General features: G+C 45.6%; 1 protein-coding gene across 21 annotated transcripts in view; it reads right to left on the bottom strand.

Moving 5' to 3' along the window:
- Nucleotides 1-1,088: 1,088 nt before the first annotated feature.
- LOC147639312 (B3 domain-containing protein Os07g0679700-like) overlaps nt 1,089-19,807 on the bottom strand; it is a 38,976-nt gene continuing 20,257 nt past the window's right edge. For 6 of the 21 annotated variants that reach the window (XM_086789912.1, XM_086789991.1, XM_086790003.1 and 3 more), the window contains 5 exons: nt 6,155-6,204; nt 5,867-5,983; nt 5,400-5,467; nt 4,427-5,293; nt 1,776-2,234 (listed from right to left, as the gene is read on the bottom strand). In XM_086789912.1, the coding sequence (XP_086646038.1) occupies nt 2,230-2,234; nt 4,427-5,293; nt 5,400-5,467; nt 5,867-5,983; nt 6,155-6,204 (1,107 nt within the window). In that variant the 3' untranslated portion in view covers nt 1,776-2,229. Of the gene's footprint in view, nt 1,646-1,775; nt 2,235-4,426; nt 5,294-5,399; nt 5,468-5,866; nt 5,984-6,154; nt 6,205-19,807 lie in introns of those variants that run through there. The other 15 variants (XR_015264603.1, XR_015264622.1, XR_015264604.1 and 12 more) reach the window with 10 other exon arrangements.

Here is a 19,807-nt window from a genome sequence, read left to right as displayed (position 1 = left end):
CTTAGAACATGCTGATGCAGAAAACGCAGATAGAAGAGAGAGAAGAGAGAGAGAGAGAGAGAGAGAGATGGCTGGAAATTCAGTATCTTCATATGGTACAAAAAGGTACATAATCCTTACAGCCATGGGCTGCCTTGAAAAGGTAAGTAAAATACCTATTCTAGTCCTAGTCTAGACCCACACCCAAAGGGGAAGTGAATGACTCTAACTATGAGCACTAGTGCCTTTATATAGGCCCTTGGACAACTGGAGTGCTGGCCGACTGGACATAATTCTGGAAAACGCAGATCCGACCTGCTCTTGCAACCGACAGTTCACTATGCAACCGAGAGGTCTTCCTTGTCCTTCTCCTAGTCCAACACTTGCCAAATCTGCACTTCATGCTCCAAAATTCCTGGTTCTAATCTCTTTTTCTGGCTGCCTCTTCACGACTAGCTTCAGGACATGTCCATGGGCAAAACCTTTGCACATGGCATCCCCTTCTTCTAAACTTGATGACGGGATTCCAACCTGTTCTTGGATGACTGTCATCATCCCATTCTATTCCCAGAGTCCCTTTGTCATCCCATCCATCAAGGGCAACCCTTTTCACTGAAACCCCGGCCCGGTCTCCAAAACCACTCAAACTCTGAATAAGATCTATGTATCTGTTCCATCCAGTCCCCAATCCGTTCCTCCCCTATCTCTAAACACCGTCTTGGTCTTCATTCCTGAGAAATGAGTATGGCACTCTCACTCCACCCCTTGGAGGATCATCCTCCCTTGGAACCGTTGCCCAAGAGTCTTTCCTGGCTCACAGGATTACCATCCCCTTTGGGCTTTGTGGAACACCACCAAATAACCTCCTGGGAGCTCTTCTCGGGCTTGTGTTCCCTGCCTTGGGGTTCGTACCTGTGCACTTTGCTGTACCTGTGACCTTTACACCGTCATATGGGACTGAATCAACGTTTAGCCTTGCTGAGCCTGATGCTCTGATACCAATGTTACATGCGTAAGCTCTGAGAGTCTTCTTTCAGCCCTAAACACCTCTTAGAACATGCTGATGCAGAAAACGCAGACAGAAGAGAGAGAAGAGAGAGAGAGATGTCTGGAAATTCAGTATCTTCATATGGTACAAAAAGGTACATAATCCTTACAGCCATGGGCTGCCTTGAAAGGGTAGTAAAATACCTATTCTACTCCTAGTCTAGACCCACACCCAAAGGGGAGTGAATGACTCTAACTATGAGCACTAGTGCCTTTATATAGGCCCTTGGACAATTGGAGTGCTGGCCGACTGGTCGACCATGCTGGCCGACTGCTGGTCGACCAGCCGACTGGACATAATTCTGGAAAACGCAGATCTGACCTGCTCTTGCAGCCGACAGTTCACTGTGCAGCCGACAGGTCTTCCTTGTCCTTCTCCTAGTCCAACACTTGCCAAATCTGCACTTCATGCTCCAAAATCCCTGGTTCTAATCTCTTTTTCTGGCTGCCCCTTCAGGACTAGCTTCAGGACATGTCCATGGGCAAAACCTTTGCACATGAAAAAGCATGAAAAGCTCAGCTTTCTAACTCTGCAATCTTCTCAAGCTTCCAATCTAACTGCCAGCATGGAGGCCACTGACAGACCTTGCAGCGGAGGGGCTGTCTGAGGAAAGGCCATCTGCAACGGGCCACCCAATTGTACCATGAGTCAGGAAAGGAAGCCATCTTCTGGAGGCACAGGAACTTGTCGCATCAAGAAAATCACGATTGGTTCACTAACAAATGCTTAAACATTAGAACTGTTGTTCTTAAAGAAAAACCAGATCTTTATGTGGAAAGGATATAATATGTTTGTGAGATTAAGATACACTCAAATTAACTAATTTTTCAACATTGGGACAGGTCTCTCCCGCATGAATATACAATCAATCAGTCACTATAGTTAGGAGTCACTCTCAAGCAAGAAACTGTCTTAAATCCAATGAGAATAAGTCAACGACCATCACAAGCTCAAAACCAGCCTTAGTAGTTCAATCCACTCTCAAAATACAGGTTTGGCATGCTTACACCTTTATCCTGCTTTACCATACATACAAAAAGTAGTCTTTAACTCCATGATAATGTTCAGAATTGATAATAGACCAATCTCACTCTCGAGAAACTTCTGATATGTATTCATGCCTATCATGTATTATTAAAAAATTACTTACTGCTCACTCTGAAAGTTTTGGAGAGGTGCCAGGCTAAGGCTCTCACATTGGTTTAATCTGCAAACAGATTCATTCATTTGTTAGCTGATTAGAAGGGAGCTTTCACTTTTAAAACAATTCATGCGCATCTGCCACCAAATAATAGCATTACCAGTTAAATTGATCAGGCAGGACTAAGACTTTCAATTCCTATTCTTAGAGGAAAACTTCAATATTAAAGCACAGAACCAGGTTATCAATATATAAATGCAATCTCCCTCAGCAAAACTAGGTGCACATGAAATCCCCTTACAATTAGGTTGTGAGCTAACACCCTGCTTTTGCAACTTTGCCTTATCATCCATGAGTTGCGACTGCTTGGTGGAGAGGAACTAGTGATTCATTTTAACTTGGCTTTTAACATTTTATAATAGAATCCTCACCTATTATATAGTAGCCATCAAACCTTGAATACTGCAGTGCTGCACAACTGTGCTTCAATACAGGAGCTTCTTTAGCAATACTAACCAGCAAAGGATCGAATTATTGTGCTGAAGTTACAATAATTGGGTTTGCACTTTGCTGGCATATGGTCTCCTAATTGCCATACTTGGTTTCCACAGTAATCCCAAATATCAAATCAGATGGCTAGCTGCCTCCAGGCACGCACAAATGACTAGTATTGCAGTTTAGACAGATCTGAAGCCCCATGTATGATGTGAGACCCCTGTTATGCACCATGATAGAAGCTGAACACACCCACCCACACAAAGGACCCTTTTTGATCTCCTTAGGTCTCAAGAGGAAACTCTTAGACAACTATATGACCCTACTATTCTCTGATGAATGATAGCATCCCTCGTCTCAGTGAGTCTAGAGTTTCATTCTCTTCAATCCAGAGACCTGACACTTTTACGGACAAGTTTGAATTCTAAATTTACGTGCTTCGAGCCTCTTTAGCAATGCTAACCAGCAAAGGATCAAATTATTGTGCTGAAATCACAATAATTGGGTTTGCACTTTGATGGCATATTATCTACTAATTGCCATACTTGGTGTAATCCCAATTATCAAATCAGATGGCTAGCTGCCTTCAAGCATGCACAAATGACTAGCAATGCACTTGGCAGATCTGAAGCCCCATGTATCATGGGAGACCCCCTGTTATGCACCATGATAGAAGTTGAACACATCCACCAACACAAAGGATGAACACATCCACCAACACAAAGGACCCTTTTTTATCTCGTTGAGTCTCAAGAGGAAACTCTTAGACAACTATATGACCCTATTATTCTCTGATGAATGATAGAATCCCTTGTCTTAGGGGAGACTCCAGTGAGTCTAGAGTTTCCTTCTCTTCAATCCAGAGACCTCACACCTTTATGAACAAGTTTGAATTCTAAATTTACGACAAACAAAGTGGTGGGCTGTGAGTGGAGATCCCTCTCTTAGTTAAGCCCCTTATCTCAAGATTTGTGGTTTTTTCTGGTGTGCACCATGACAAAGAATCCCCCTCCTTGAGTAGGACAAAAGGAGCTGCTGGTAAACTCTCCTTTTCCTCCTCTAAGTTCTGAAACACCCAACTCTCCCCTGAGCCCCAACCCCTGTTTCCTTCCCTTCTTAGGTCTTAAACATGTAGCCTTCATTTCCTTTTCCCTAAAAGTGATGTAATATAATCTGCAATAATGTATGAAACTTTTCCCTTCCAGATAGAGATGTCAATTTGCAGATTGTATAGAACACCTCCATAGGAATGCAAAGGAATGCAAAGGAATGCAAGGCCAAACTGCGTACAGGCATGAAATTAACCAGAACCCAGGGAGCTTTGACGGACATGCATACTACTTGTACGAGCTACGAGCCCATGAGTGCAGCAGGATACTTCAAAAGAACCAGCCTGCTCAACTCAGAATAGCTCTCAAAGTCCCTTGAAATAAATTACTACCAAGTGCTTTGAGACTGCTACTACATGTTATTGTGGACTAAAATGTCTCACTAAAGAGATGGGGTTCCCAACGCCATTCCTGTGTCCACTATTCACACACATGCATGTTTATAGAATTTCCCCACACATTCAGATTGGCCAACCACACAAGGTTGAAAGAAACATGCAAGCAAACCCAGACGTGGGGACACAAATGATGCAGAAACAGGCACACAAGAAGATATCTAAATATGTGTATGTGTGCGTGCGTATGTATGGATGTGCGCGTGCGCCTGCGTGTGCGTGTGCGTGTGTGTGTGTGAGAGAGAGAGAGAGAGAGAACCATTTGCTGTGTCAAATTTGGTCATGCCTAAAGCCATATATATTTCATCTTGACTTCTCTCTGAACTTAAAACCAGTGTCTGTTGGTTACCACTATTTTTGTCAGCTCCCCATTCAATAATACTTCTGCCAAAGCTCATTGAAGGGTGCATCATTGGTTGAGGACCAACAAGGCTTGCCAATCCCTGCTCTTTCAGATAGCTGTCCAAAGGATGGCTTGCATTTTGCAACAACCGCACCATGCTAACTTTGAATGCACTTGTGTGCATCTCCTCATCTCTTTCTGGTTGGCTGTTAAGGTCGATGTGTCCTGTACAGTCATCTACATAGCTTCTGCCTGCATAAGGACCAGTTAATGCAACATTTGAAGAAAACCTATTTCCATTAGTTGTGGCTGGGAAATTGGGTGCCCTTGGCAACGCATCAGGAAAGGCCACAACCAGGCTTCCCTGCCGTGAGACGCCCTCGCAATAGCCATAACTGTCATTCTGCCATTTTGAACCACTGTTCACCTCCCCACCATCATCCTTTATCCAGGGTTTTTTCTTTCGTGCAGCATGCTCAGCCTCTCGTTCTGACTGTCTCTTCTTGCGACGCATCATCAAAGTCTTGAACCTCCGTTTCACTGTCATGCATACATTACAGTTGCAGGTGGGTTTGTGCTTTGGTCCTTTCCCACTGGGAGGTTGTATGCAAACAATGCAAGTGCAGCCAGGCCTATGGCGAGGATGTTTCGTTGTTGCAGCAGGAGACGACAATGATGCTGTATTGTTTTCTTCAGCAGTAGTAGCCGCGTTTGCTAGCGCCTCCAGTCCGGACAGAGGCTCTGTTACCTTGAGCGGTTCTGCCACCTCCCATTTCTTAACATCTGCACACAAGATGTCATATACACCACAAAACAGAAGCAGATCCATTAGACAAGTCACACACAGCATCTTGGTATTGGAAAGATGGAAATAGCGTCAGAACTTTACCGTTGACACGCTGCACTAGAAATTCGATATCCTCATTTTCCACTTCTTGTAAAGCGTTACAAGAATTCCTACCAAAAGAACTCAAGCTTAAACCCAGATGAGGAAACATGCTTGCACATACTTCGAAATATTGACTCTCCACAACAAAAAAATTAATATGATGACCTTATTACAAGGACAAACAAAGAGACACCAACAGAGATATGACATCCATTTAACAGCACAAGGGTGGATTCACAACATCCACCCATTACCAGCCAGACACGCACATCAAAAAACTGCAACATCTCAGAACTGCAAATGCATCTCTGGCGGAAGAGCAGCCTCAAGGGGCCACCTGATAAGTTGGCCGGCCAGGACATGCTACCATGTTGTGAGACCTCTCAAAGGGACACCTTGAAGCATAAAAATCCGCTCAATACAAAGGTAAAGCTCTAAGAAGCCACACTTTTTGGAAATTGATCTACCTTTCTCCATCCCAAACATTGTCCCCACAGACCCATCTTGTCGGTAAGAATACGTCAGCAGGAACCTTGCGCCAGCTACCACAATCATCACATTGTGCCCATTGATCTTCACCAGGCCTGCAGTTGAGGTTAGTTGGAGAAGAAATAAAAGATGAATCACGGCTAGGCTTCAGATGACATTGGCTAAGAGGTTCTAGTTTTATCATACAGTAGAATGTTTAACCTTAGCCAGCTAAAACCTCACAGAAGCAAATAGAGATAGAGTTTTGTGGCCTCTCCTTTACTGACCCGAGATTCTTGCTCGTGAAAATGGTCCTTTTGCCAAAAACAGGGGGTTCCTGGAGAGCATCAATTTTAAAGAAGGCATTAAAAACAATTTTAAAAGATAACGTATTGTTAGAAAAGGCTAGGACACCATACAGAAGTAGCATCTACACAAAACAAATCATGGTTATGCCACTACATGCCAGAGCTGCACGTCATTAGTAAAATCATGGAACTGTACCATCAGCGACGCATCAGGCTTAATCTGGAATGATTGGTAAGATTACCTATAAAACCAGGACCATACCAGGCCCCAAGCTATAGCCACGCACCCAGAGAAGGCTGTAACATGGGTGCTTGTTGCAGACGCGTTTGAGGATGACTTCAGTTTTGAGGATGCTATGGGATGGGCCACTGAACGGGGTTGGCTTAGTATGTTCATTACCGGCACAAAAATCAAGGATTTGAGAGTGTAGCTCATTGATATTGATGAGGTAATTCCAAACACCCAGCTTGTTTCACTCTTTGCCCAACTCTTATGGTACTTTTTTCACACTCTCAATCTAAAGATGAGGAGCAATCCCAACTCTGAGCAATCCCAACTCTCACATTTGGATTGCGGGATAGGGGCCCGGAGGGGGTGGGCGGGGGCGGGGGGTGGCTTGATAACAAGGTCAGCCCCTATGCAGTAAAACGCAGCATCTACAGCATTCAGCCTTCAGTCCCCTTTGCGTTTTCAGCATTACATTCAGTTTTCAGCATTCATATCTTCATCGTTTTGCTACAGCCACTTGGTGAAGGTAAAACTCAGCATTCATATTCATTTACAGCATTCATACATAGCCTAGAACAATCCCAAACAGCCCAGCCCCTATCTCAGCCTCAGATTTGCAGCCTTTCCCTCATTCCATTGGAAAGAGTGCATAGGCTCGAGATTGGACATCATTGGTGCTTCTACAGCCGTGTATAGTTCAACCCGACTCTTTGTCTTCCGAGATCTTGCGTTTGGCTTAGCGTCTATCCACTGTCAGGCTCTTCAAAGTAATAAAGCAAATACTATTCCAGTTACGGGATAGGGGGCCCTTCAGTGGGTAATTCGGGACCCCATACGGTGTACAATTTCCATCTCTCTCTCTCTCAAATCTCTTAAAGTTTAAAGTCTTAAAGTGGATTGCTAAACTCACAAAACTCCGGATACAGAAGACGGTGTGAGCATTTATGAGACAGGATCCTCAATTACGAATACTGCCGCTGCATGTTACAATAGGCTAGCAAGAGAATGTTGAACTTGTGCAAGGGAATGGATGGAATAGTGAATAATGGGAGAACTCCTTATATAGTCCATGTTGGAGTTGGCCGACTGCCTCTAGGACTGGCAGACTGGCACAGGACAAATAAATAGGAGGAAAATATATAAAATACCCTAAAATAGGTATAACCCCAAAACACTGAGATGCATAAATTCTAACACCCCCTTTCAAACCCATAATGTGCAAGAGTCGAAAGAAGATAAGCTGATGAAGATGCAACTATGGACCCTCCAGCACCGCGAATACTGGAATCCCCTCGGAGAGAGCATCCACCAACCTATTTCCTCAAAAAAAAATGCCACCACGAACAACAAGGAACTTTGCTTGGCCACGAATTTCCACACAAGTGTGCAAGAATAGACGAAGAGTTGCTGGACACACCGTGCCCATAATCCCCAACAGTGGACGGAACACATCACGTCCCAAAAGCCTCGAACAATGAACTCGAAACAAATCCAGTTCATAATCTCTGCTAAACAAAAGATAACCATGTCCTGCCAGATGTCTAATGCTTGGAACTCCGAATCACGGTCCCCATGCACCAGTAACTGGAGCTATAATCAGCCCCCTCTCCCACCCACAAGCCTTATCTGGCTAGAAGCACATGGTGGGGGACTACATGTGTACTAGAAAGTATACCATCTGGGTTCTCCTGAACTGAAAGCTCCCTATGAGTCCTAGAAGTGGTACTAGAATCTATATCACTATCCTATGTCATGTCTTTGCTCTTTCTCTGAGATGAAGCCTTGCCCTTGGTCTTGTCCTTCTTCTTGGACAAACAATCCTTGGACAAATGTCCTCACTTCCCATGAGAAGCAGCGACTCCGACCTTTCTTCTGAACTGAGGAAAGTGCCTAGTCAAAACTATTGACCGACACCTTCAATTGACCCTGTGAGACGAGAATGGACTCCTCCTCCAAAAGTAGGGAGCTAAGATCATCAAAATCCAACTGAGTGAATGTGACCGAGAAATCACATCATATATATATATATACCTAGATGAATCCAGGAACATGCCCAAATTCACATCATAGTCCAGAGAAAGCTTGGTGAGGATAAGAGCATCCAACTGAGAAGAGGACAAAGCAGCACCCATAGCCAGTAACTAGTCATAGATAACCTTGGCCTTCATGAGGAACGACTCCATGGAACTGCCTTCAGGGAACAATAAACCGTAGAGCTGCCCTTGCAAGGTTACTGCCCTCATCGACGAATCTCGAGCAAAGAGATCCTCCAATTTAGACCATACCTGATGAGCACTGGTGAGAGTTTGCACTGCCGGTGAGACCTCTGTGATGGTCCGCACAAGCACAGAATGCGTCTTCGCGTCCCGATTCTCCCTGTCTTGTAATTCCGCAGCGAATTCATCCTCCTGATCTTGTGTCTGCCTCCTAGAGTTTTGAGGACGCTCAAGCTTCCTTTTAGTGCCCTGAACAATATCCCGCAAACCCTTGTGGATGAACCAGATCCGCATCTGAAGCTTCCAATGAGCATAGTTGGGTCCTTTCAACTTGTCATCCTTGTTCGTACAGGGAGGGAGCCATATCCACACCAACAATGAACCAATCTCAGCTCTCAAACACTTCTCTCAAGTGCTTTCCAACAAAGCAAGGCTCCAGAACCAATCAGCCCCCTCTCAAACCTAAGAGAGAAGGAGGCTGGACGGCAGCAAAACAGTCCAAGAAACCATCAAGAACCTCCTACCAGAAGGGTAGGGACTCGTGGAGGAAGAAGGAAATGTCTAGCCACTTGTCTGGCAACGCCACATGCAAGAGAACTCACCAAATCTAATGCCGGAGCAGAATTTGCAACCAAAAAACTCCTACGCTTGCCTCTGTAGTAGGGTTGTTTCCGTACGGCGTACGGCCGCTTATCGTACAAAATACTGTACGATATGATACCATACGTACTCGTACGGACTGGTACGGATTTTTTTTTAAATATTTTTTTGTTGTTTTTTTCAAAAATATTTTTTTTTTCCCAAAAAAAAATCCTTTTTTGGGATGTAATGGTCTTTTTTTTTGCTTATCTATGGCTGTTTGAGCTTCCTCTGCACTATGATGCTTCCCTCCTTTCTAAAATACTCCATATCTGGACTTGGAAATACCTAAGTTCATAAGTATTTTTTTAAAACACCATATTTTATCGTACGATAAGAAAAAAATTTATATCGTACCGTTTTTTTCCGTACGATATCATATCGTATGAATCATACCGTATCGTACCTGACAACTATGCTCTTTAGAAGAAAACGCAGCCAAGAAACTAGGCCGGCTTGCCTTTGTAGAAGAAAACGCAGCCAAGAACTAGCCAGCAACAATGGAAAGGCTAGCTGGACCAGGAAAACGCAGCAGTGCAAGAAAACGCAGCCACTGTTTAGGACTGAACTGAAGCCAGGAGGAGGTAGGGCAGAAAACGCAAGGCACAGATGAGAAGGCAAGCAGATTTGCAGAAGATGGAGCAACCTGAACCTAAGTGAATGATACCATGACAAAGTCACGCAACAGCAGCACGCACACCACCCTAGGGTACTGAGCAACATCAGTGGCTCGGCTCCCATCTCCTAGCCGTTGCTCCCCCCCAAAAACCCGACTGGAGGAGATATCTATGACAAGGTGCCACCACACCCTATATATGGCTCTTCGACTTCCCATGCTCTTGCATATGGGATAATTCACCACAACTTCTAGTCATGCGATAACCCGAGAGTAGCTACAAGAATTGCCACCTCCAACACCCTCCTTCAATTCGAACACCTCAATCAAACAGAGATTAGGACCGCCCAGGACCACACAGGCCAAGCTTTGATACCATGATTGAGAATGCACAGGTGGAAGCATAAACAAGAAAAGAGAGAGAGTAGAGAGCTTGTGGACAAGATCACCTTTTATATTAGCTTGAAGCTTTACAATGGCAATAGGCCAGCAAGAGAATGTTGAACTTGTGCAAGGGAATGGATGGAATAGTGAATAATGGGGGAACTCCTTATATAGTCCATGTGAGAGCTGGCCGACTACCGCTAGGGCTGGCCGACTGGCACAAGACAAATAAATAGGAGAAAAATATATAAAATACCCTAAAATAGGTACAACCCCAAAACATTGAGATGCATAAATTCTAACAGAATCTGCGTGTATTTTCCTTTTTTACTTAATCACAAGGGCTGTTAGCCTAGGGGCTTTACATTGGTATTAGAGACAGACTTGCTGGAATTAAGAAGGAAACACTCCGAAAGAAGAGAAAATCCATCGTGTGGATCTTTTGGGTTCTACTCTGTGGGCTGCTTTTTCTTCCAAGGCCAAGTGGTATAAGACACTTAGGGCGGCGGATGGAGCAGAGTCTAAGGTGAATGGAAAAGACAATATGCTTAGATGTGGGCAGACGTTTCTTACCATATTGGTTGTTTTGGGGTTTGCTAGTTATGTTCACCACTTCTTCTATAACCATGCACTTGGTCATCGTTACGGGCATACTTTATGGCATCCTCAAGTGTCAAAGCCCCATTTTGCTAGACTTCCAACTTGTGATCTGGATCCAACCCATAGATGAACATCTGAGTGGCGTGGTTGGAGTCATCCTTATATTGTGACAAGGCATCCTTAAATTCCTAAAGCTACCTATCAAAAGTCTTGCCTTTCATCCGAAGGTCTTGCAATCTAACATAGGCCTTGAAAGGGTCTATCTCAACAAACTGCTTGCGAAAAGCATCAATAAACTAGTCCCAAGTGCTTGGCTTGGGCTGAAGATCTCTCCACCAAGTAAAAGCCTTGTTCTGGAGGAGCATCCGTACTTGGGGAACCCTACGATCTACGGTCACTTGCCTAAGATCGAATTAGGTTGTCCACTGGTTTAACCAGTTGTCCACATAGGTTTCCTCACATTCCTTTTTCTCTCCTAAAAAGGGGATGCCTTGAAATGGTAGTACAGTGGAAACCACAACTTACGGTGCTGCTCAAGGAACAACTTGTCCACTCAAGTGAGTAAGCGTAGTCTTGATACCAACAAGACGACCATCCAAAGTTGAGTCTAATCCAAGACTGACCAAGGATCATCTAACATGGAACACACCTAGAAGCAAGGCTTTAGGCTCACCTCCCAACCATAGAGTCTGTCCAGACTCACCCCTAAGCTTGAGGCCAGAGCTACACCCTAGGCAGAGCTCCTCTGCGGTAAAACTTGGCATCCCATACCAACAAGCCACACCCTCATGTGTGTCCTCGCGGTGAGCAATCCTGTTGGGCCTTAAGCTACGAGTCAGACTAGGAGATCATGTCCTAGACCTATGCTTGGGTTCACTTATATACAAGCATGGGCCCTAAACTTAGCCCAGCTTTTATTAGAAGTGATTTTCCCATAGTTCTTTTACTAACTATGCCTTCCATTTAAAGCCTTCCTTCACTTAGTATGAAGCCGTCCCCTAGCCAGGCACCCCTCTAACCTAGGATTAACCCACCCTACGTTAGGTGCCTAGTGTGGACATAACAACAAGATCCATCCTCACACCATCTTTAGATACAATGTAACCCAAATAGTGTATCTCCGAAAGAAAGAACTCTCTTTTTGGCCTTTATAAAGAGCTTATGCTTACGAAGCTCTCTAAAAACTATGGCCAGATGAACCCTATGTTCTTGTCCATTCTTGGAGAATACCTAGATATTATCAAAGAACACACTTGTGAATTTTCAATGCTCTCAAAAAATGTGATCCATCATTCTGTTGAATGTGGGGCATTCGTCAGACCAAACAGCATAACCAAATAGTCATGAAGTCCAAATGTTGTCCGGAATGCTATCTTGTGTACATCTCGTGGTACCACACGCACCTCGTGATACCCACTCTTCAACTCTATGCGGCAAAAGCATGCAGACCCATCAAGCTTATCAAGAATATCATCTATACGTGAAATTGAAAAATGATTCTTGATAGTAGCCCACAAGTGGCCAGACAGCCCTAGTGTGAACACATATAAAAAACCAGCATTTAATAATGAAGAAACAGGTCATGGAGGGAAAAATAGCCAACGGACTGGATATAGTAGGGGGTATAAATACCCAAGGCATAAATCAGTTCTTTTATCTCATAATTCACAAAGTGCTACAGCTACTCAAGGGCCAGGACAGCCAAGGGAGAAGCTAACGCAAGGGTGAAGGTTTGAAGGCCAAGGGCAGAGATCTATCTCAGCCAAAACAGGTTCAGTCAGTATTTTATTTTCAGATTTTGCATCATTCTAATAAAAGTAAATACACCATTCGCGGTGGGGGCCCTACAGAGGGTATTCGGGACCCAATACTATGTCCTCTTCTCCCTCTCTCTCTCTCTCTCTATTTTTATGCACATCTACATTCAGTTTTGTGCGTTAATTTCGTCGCGACAAGTGTGCTGATTTTTCTAAGCATTGAAGTTACCGATGTCCCTCGAAGCTTCCGCATGTTACAGTGGTATCAGAGCCTACTTCAAGTGTAAAGATTCAGCAAGAAACCAGAAATTTTTTCTCGCTCGTGTGGTTGGTTTTCAGACTCCGGTGGACCACCCCTTTTACAGTGACTCATGTCCCTCGAAGGACAGTTGGTTTTCAGCCTCCGGAAGTCTCCCGCACACAGAGTGGATGGTCAAATTGCGCTCCGGAAAGGAGGTGCATTTTCTTGCTATGGTGAGCTTCGACGACGAGAGAGACCGAGAACCTTGGGACCAAAGTGCAGGCATAAGTGTTAAAGAGATGTTCCAACAGATGATGCCAGCAATCGCAAACCAGAGTAACAAGTTGGAAGAGCAAAAGGCGTAGGTACTGGCTCTGGAAAAGCGCACCCGTTCTTCAACGCCGCGTTTTCTGTGTCACCAATTGGCCGACCATTTGGTCCATCTCCAGTTTTGTGTCTCGTTCACTTGAGGCCAAGCCGGTGTCTCATGTGAAGAGGCCAGTATTTTTGCTTAACATGGACGGGAGCCAGACTCGTGCCACCCGTGTATGACCTGGACTGTGTTCTATCCATGGGATTGTCACGCCATGGAAGAGCCAGTATTTGTGCCGTGTCTTGCCTATGGGATTGTCACTCCATAGGGAGGCCCGTGCCTAGAACTGTGTTTTACCTATGGGACTGTCACTCCATAGGAAGACCAGGATTTATGTTTTATGTCGTGCCATTTTTGTGCCCGACAGATATTTTGTACTTGTTCCATGAACGGGAGATATGTCCGAGATACTATTTGCACATGCACTCATGTTTTGCATGTTTTAAACTGTTTTCGCATGACTTGTATTTTTGTGTTTGCCTGCTTGACGTGTTACTTATTACTGAGCGGGATTTTGTCTTCTAATTTGTAGGCCTCCTGTAGGGAGCGGTTACATGTTGGTTCATTGATTTGGTTGAAAACATGGGACCTCAGATTGAAGCCGAAGCTGCTTTTGTTGGTAAAGAGGTGCAGGTTACCCCATTGATAGGGAAGTTGCGCATACATATCCAGGGCTACCTTGATAATGAACATTTCTTAGTTGCACCATTAAATGGATGTGATGTATTGCTGGGCAAGCCATGGCATCATAGGCTTGAGCCCCACAAAGAGTACAAGACCAACATGATTTCTTTTATGCATAAAGGCCGCATGCATTTCATTGATGCTGGCAAAGAAGGGGATTCCATCCCACTTGTATCTCACATCCAAATTAATAAAGCAATGAAAAAGAGTCTTTCTGCGTACTTGGTTTTTGTTTGTGATAGCATTGTACCAAGTCATCAAAATGTGGATGCTATGACTAATGATAGGTTGAATTTTCTTCATGCATTCAACGACTGTTTTGCTGATGCATTGCCAGGTGAATTACCTCCCCAAATGCCCGAAGATCATCGCATAGATCTTGTGCCAGGTAGTTCTCCACCTAACAAACCCGCATACCATGTGAGTGCCGCACAACAAGAAGAGATCATGAAGCAGGTAAATGAGCTTTTAGAGAAAGGTTTGGTTCAGCCTAGTTCCTCACCTTATTGCTCTCCTGTGCTTCTTGTTCAAAAGAAAGACAGCTCATTCCGCATGTGTGTGGACTATAGAGCTTTAAACAAGCTTACCATCAAGAACAGATTCCCAATTCCGCGTATTGATGATATTTTGGATAAGCTTGATGGTTCGGCTTGTTTTAGCCGACTTGATTTGAAGAGTGGCTATCACCAAATACGAGTGGTGCCACAAGATGTCCATAAAACTGCATTCAGGACAGCCTTTGGATTATATGAATTTTTGGTGATGCCTTTTGGTCTCACCAATGCTCCTGCCACATTTAATCGTATGATGGATAGGATATTCCGACCCCATCACGAATTCACAGGAGTATTCTTTGATGATATCTTGGTTTTCTCCAAGAATGAGCAGGAACACAGAACTTATTTAGTCACAGTGTTCGAAGAGTTGCGAAAGCATAAACTTTTCATTAATGCCAAGAAAAGTGAGTTCTTCCTTTCAGAGATACATTATCTGGGTCATATTGTATCCAAAGATGGCATAACAATGGATCCTGCAAAGATAGAGACCATTCGGAATTGGCCAGAATTGCAAAACGTACATCAAGTACGTAGTTTTCTGGGATTATGTTCATATTATAGGCGTTTCATAAGGCATTTTGCTATGATAGCCACCCCCCTACATGATCTCACAAAGAAGAAAACCACTTTCAAATGGACTTCAAAAGAACAGGATGCTTTCTTGCAGCTCAAGCATGCTATCATATGTGGACCCGTATTGATTGTTCCCGACTTGCAAAAATCATTCGTGGTAGAATGTGATGCTTGTGGCGATTGTATAGGAGCTGTCCTAAATCAAGAAGGCCATGCAATTGCATACGAGAGCCATTGTTTGCATGATGCTGAGCTTCATATGGATATCTATGAGAAAGAGCTCTTGGCTGTAGCCTGTAATTCATGCCTTAAAGATATGGAAACATTATCTTCTTGGGGCTGAATTTGTAGTCAAGACAGATCATCAAAGCTTGAGATACTTTCTATCTCAAACAAAGCTTTCGGAGAAGCAGATGAGAATGGCAAACTTTCTTTCCATGTTTCATTTTCAGATTGTGCATACTCCAGGAAAGAAAAATGTGGTGGCCGATGCCTTATCCAGGAGGCCTTATGTAGCTGCAGTCTCAGTGGCCTCTCATGGGGACTTATCTGCTATGCGTAATTTGTATCATTTGGATGCTGATTTTTGCCATATATGGACTGATTTGATGGCTGGTCTTTCACATGCCTCTTATGTTATCAACGAGGGTTATCTTATGAAGGATAATTGCCTATGTATCGTGAAGGATTTGCGTCCAAAGGTTATGGAGGAATGTCACGCTCCACCTTATGCTAGTCATAGAGGTATCATGCCTACTACACGCATGATTGAGAGATATTTCTTTTGGCCAAGCATGCGTAAAGACATTGAGGCTTATGTACGTGCATGTATTACTTGCCAAAAGGTGAAATTTGACAGGTAAAAACCTCCAGGTTTGCTTCAACCATTGCCTATTCCCTCGCAACCTTGGGAAAGTATTACTATGGATTTTATTATGGACTTGCCTTGATCCCAGCATGGGAATGATGCTATTTGGACCATTGTGGACAAGTTTAGCAAGCAAGCTCATTTCTTGCCCGTCAAGAAAACCATTAAAGTTGATCATATGGTAAAGCTTTTTCTTGCTAATATTTTCAAGCATCATGGTATGCCTAAATCCATTGTTGGGGATAGAGATCCCAGGACTACGAGCCTCTTTTTGAGGGATTTATTTGATAATATGGGTACTAAACTTGAGTTTTTATCAGCTTATCATCCCCAAACGGATGGCAAAAGTGAAGCTGCAAATTCAGCCGTGTTGGATTTATTGAAGTGTTATGTGGCAGATCAAAAGACTGCATGGGAGAAGTATCTTCCACTTGTTGAGTTTGCCTACAACAATACGATCCATGCCTCCACGAGAAAGGCTCCGTTTGAGATTATTTATGGCAGAGTGGTATTGCCACCCATCCTTCGTACAAAGGATGAGATTTTTGCAGCTGATGAATATGTTCGTGACTTGGATGTAGCCTTTGCTCAGGTACGGACAGCCATTGCAAGGTCACAAGATAAGCATAAAATGGCTTGTGACAAGCATAGAAGGGACATGCAAGTCAAAGAAGGTGATTGAGTTTTGCTGAAATTTGAGAAGGCTAGGCTTCGGAAGAGGCCAGGACGAGAAGGATCATATCCTAAGCTTTCTCCTCGCTATTATGGACCCTTCAAGGTGATTCAAAAGATCAATGAAGTGTCTTACATGCTTGCTTTACCTAGTCATTGGAAGATTCACAACACATTTCATGTCAGTCTTTTTCGGAAATATGTGGGGCCAGATCCTGACGAGCCTGTCACAGAAGATCCACCAGAGATTGATGAGCTTGAGGAGATCCTCCAGCCAGAACAGATTGTCTTTCACAAGGAGCGAAAGCTACCTACAGGAAAGCTTTCCAGGAGATACCTTGTGAAGTTCAAAAATTATTTGCCTATTGATGCAAAGTGGGTAAATGAGGATTATTTTGTTGACTACCCACAGTTGTTGCAGGCATATCTTGAGGCTCTTCAGTTGAGGACAACTCTTTAGAAGCCCGGGGGGATGTCACCAATTGGCCGACCATTTGGTCCATCTCCAATTTTGTGTCTCGTTCACTTGAGGCCAGGCCGGTGTCTCATGTGAAGAGGCCAGTATTTTTGCTTAACATGCACGGGAGCCATGCCACCCGTGTGTTAGCAGGATGGTGTCGTATGGACGGGAGCCAGACTGGTGCCACCCGTGTATGACCTGGACTGTGTTCTATCCATGGGATTGTCACGCCATGGAAGAGCCAGTATTTGTGTCGTGTCTTGCCTGTGGGATTGTCACTCCAAAGGGAGGCTCGTGCTTGGAACTGTGTTTTACCTATGGGACTGTCACTCCATAGGAAGACCAAGATTTTTTTTTTTTTCCGAGAAAAGATCCTTTCATTAGTTATGTAAAAACGCCCGTAGGGCTACAAAAGATCTCTCCTGCTCCTAAGAGAGAGAAGAGCAGTGAATACATCATGGCAGCCCGGGAGACTCTCCCTAGGTGCTGTAAAGTACAAGCATCAGTATAAAGAACTGAGCGGCTAAATCATACAATAGGGGGGGGAAGAGCCAAACAGGTGGCCTGTAGTGCCAACGGGGGGATCCCGTGTGTAGGGTGTAGAACGGGCCGCAGCGCCAAGTGGCGTGAAAGGTCTGGCGCCGTAAGATCGCCTCATCCGAGTCTCCCCGGATGCGGTCGTACTGTCCTCGCAGGGTGTGGATCAACTCCTGCCAAATCCCCCGAACAGTCTCTGCTGGTGGCTCTAATCTCCCCTCAAAGGCCGTAAAGCACCGGGCCCTCCAGGTGAACCAGATGGTGAGGCTGCTGAGGAGCTCCCATCGTAAATCCCTCTCCTGTGTCCAGCTGGCGGACGAGAAATCCGGTGCCGGAACCAGGCGAGGCTGGCCCCTAATAAATCTGATGGCCTGACTGCCCTGCTCCATCTCATAGCCCATAGCAGGCCCTGACGAAGTCGACCAAGCAGCGGCACCCCACGTAAACATACCCTCTGGAGAGAGGGGGGCCAGAATACGCAGCATCCGCAGCCAAATCTGCTGTGCCTGAGGGCAGTCCCAAAGGCAATGTCTCTGTGTCTCCATAGGGTGGCCGCATCGGATGCAGGCCGCCGGAAGACCGCTGTAAACAAGCCAAGTGCCAACTGCTGAGCCCCTGTGGGCGACCAGCCACTGAAAAGCCGAGATCCTGCGGGCCTGTCGACTAGCCCAGAGCCAAGCCCAGAAATCCTCCAGGAACTCCTGTGAAAGTCCCTGCAATCGCCAATGCCCCGCTGCCGCTGGAGAAACCGTCCTCCTCGCCGTCAAAATATGCCGTCCCAGCCGAACAGTATACTGGAAAAAAGTGATCTCTGTGGCCTCAAGGGATGCATAAGGATCATGCCACTCGTACTCCCCGGGGTCCCACTGTAGCCGGGCCAAGGGGCGCGCTGCATATGCCCATATGCGCCAATCCGGGAGCACATCAGCAGGGTCGGGGTCAATATGCCACTTCCGAGAAGCGGCAGCCACTACCCGAATCCTCTGAAAGGTGCACTCTGCAACCAAAGGCGACTCCACCTCCACTCTCTGGAGTCTGCCCTCATCCTGAATCTCATAATAAAGGCATCTGCCATCCTCAGTGCTGGCTCTGACAGCAATCAGGATCTCCAACTGTGTAAAGGCTCCCATCCACCGTGGGGCCACTGGCTCGAGGGGTGTGAACCACTCCTCTGTTAGTGCCTCCTGAATATCATCCCTCATAATCAACCCCCCTCTGAAGTGACTCAGCCTCTCCACCTGGGTCTCCTCTGGTAGACTGCAGAAAGCCTGCCAGTCTCCAAAACTACGAGCCGGGCCTGCCGCTAAAGGTCCCCAGGCTAGATGAGGCCGAGAACCAAGCATATGCCCCTACTCCGTACGAACCGCTGGGCTCCAAATGAGCGGCTGCCTGGCCCGCTCCTCAACACAAGAAGGAGGCCGCTGAGAAAGCCCCGGTCTCAGCAGCTCCCAAGCTCTCAGGATACTCAAAGCAAATCTGTCCTCCCATCCTCTACTGAGGCCTGTCCTCCTCATCTCTATGAAGATCCAGCGAATCTCTGGTGCCCAAGTACCCCCTGCAGGGGGCGCCCGAGCCTGCAATCGCTGCAAGAGGAGCTCTTTCCAAGGCTCAGCGCCTGGAAGCAACCCCCGAACAATAAGCTTCCCCAATAAGGCTCTACTCTGATCGACTGGATCTATAATGCCCAAACCGCCCTGAGCCAGCGGAAGTGTAATAACTGCCCATGCAACCTTTGCCCGAGCTGGCTGACCGTCCCGCCCAGACCACAGAAAGTTCCTGATCAGCCTCTGTACCTGGCTGATGCAAGAGCTCGAGAAAATCCAGCAAGACGTAATGTACCACATGGTCGCTAACAGCACCTGATTTGCCACCACCACCCTCCCAGCCAAGGATAGTCGAGCTGTACTCCAATACAGTAGCTTCTTCCGAATACTCAGAAGAAGCGGGGCAATCTGCTGCTCAGGTGACAAATCGAGGCCAATCTGGCATCCCAAATACCGCACTGCTGTGCCTGGAGGAATCCATCTAAAACCGGGGTCCGAGCTCCATGCCGGAGTGGGAGCACTACTGATCCAAAAGGCCACTGTCTTGCGCCAATTGATCAATGCTCCCGAAGCTGCACTAAAAACCTGGAGCGACTGCTCTGCCCGAATAAGATTGGCCTCATGGCCATGCAAAAATAAGCCCGTGTCGTCTGCAAACTCAGCATCAAGCAAATCCTCCCCC

This window comes from Cibotium barometz, chromosome 4 (genome assembly GCF_041138505.1).
Source record: "Cibotium barometz isolate CiBa-2024 chromosome 4, ASM4113850v1, whole genome shotgun sequence".
Classification (NCBI taxonomy): Eukaryota; Viridiplantae; Streptophyta; class Polypodiopsida; order Cyatheales; family Cibotiaceae; genus Cibotium; species Cibotium barometz.
The sequence above is the reverse complement of the archived record's forward strand: the minus strand, read 5'-3'. Positions and strand labels throughout refer to the sequence as shown.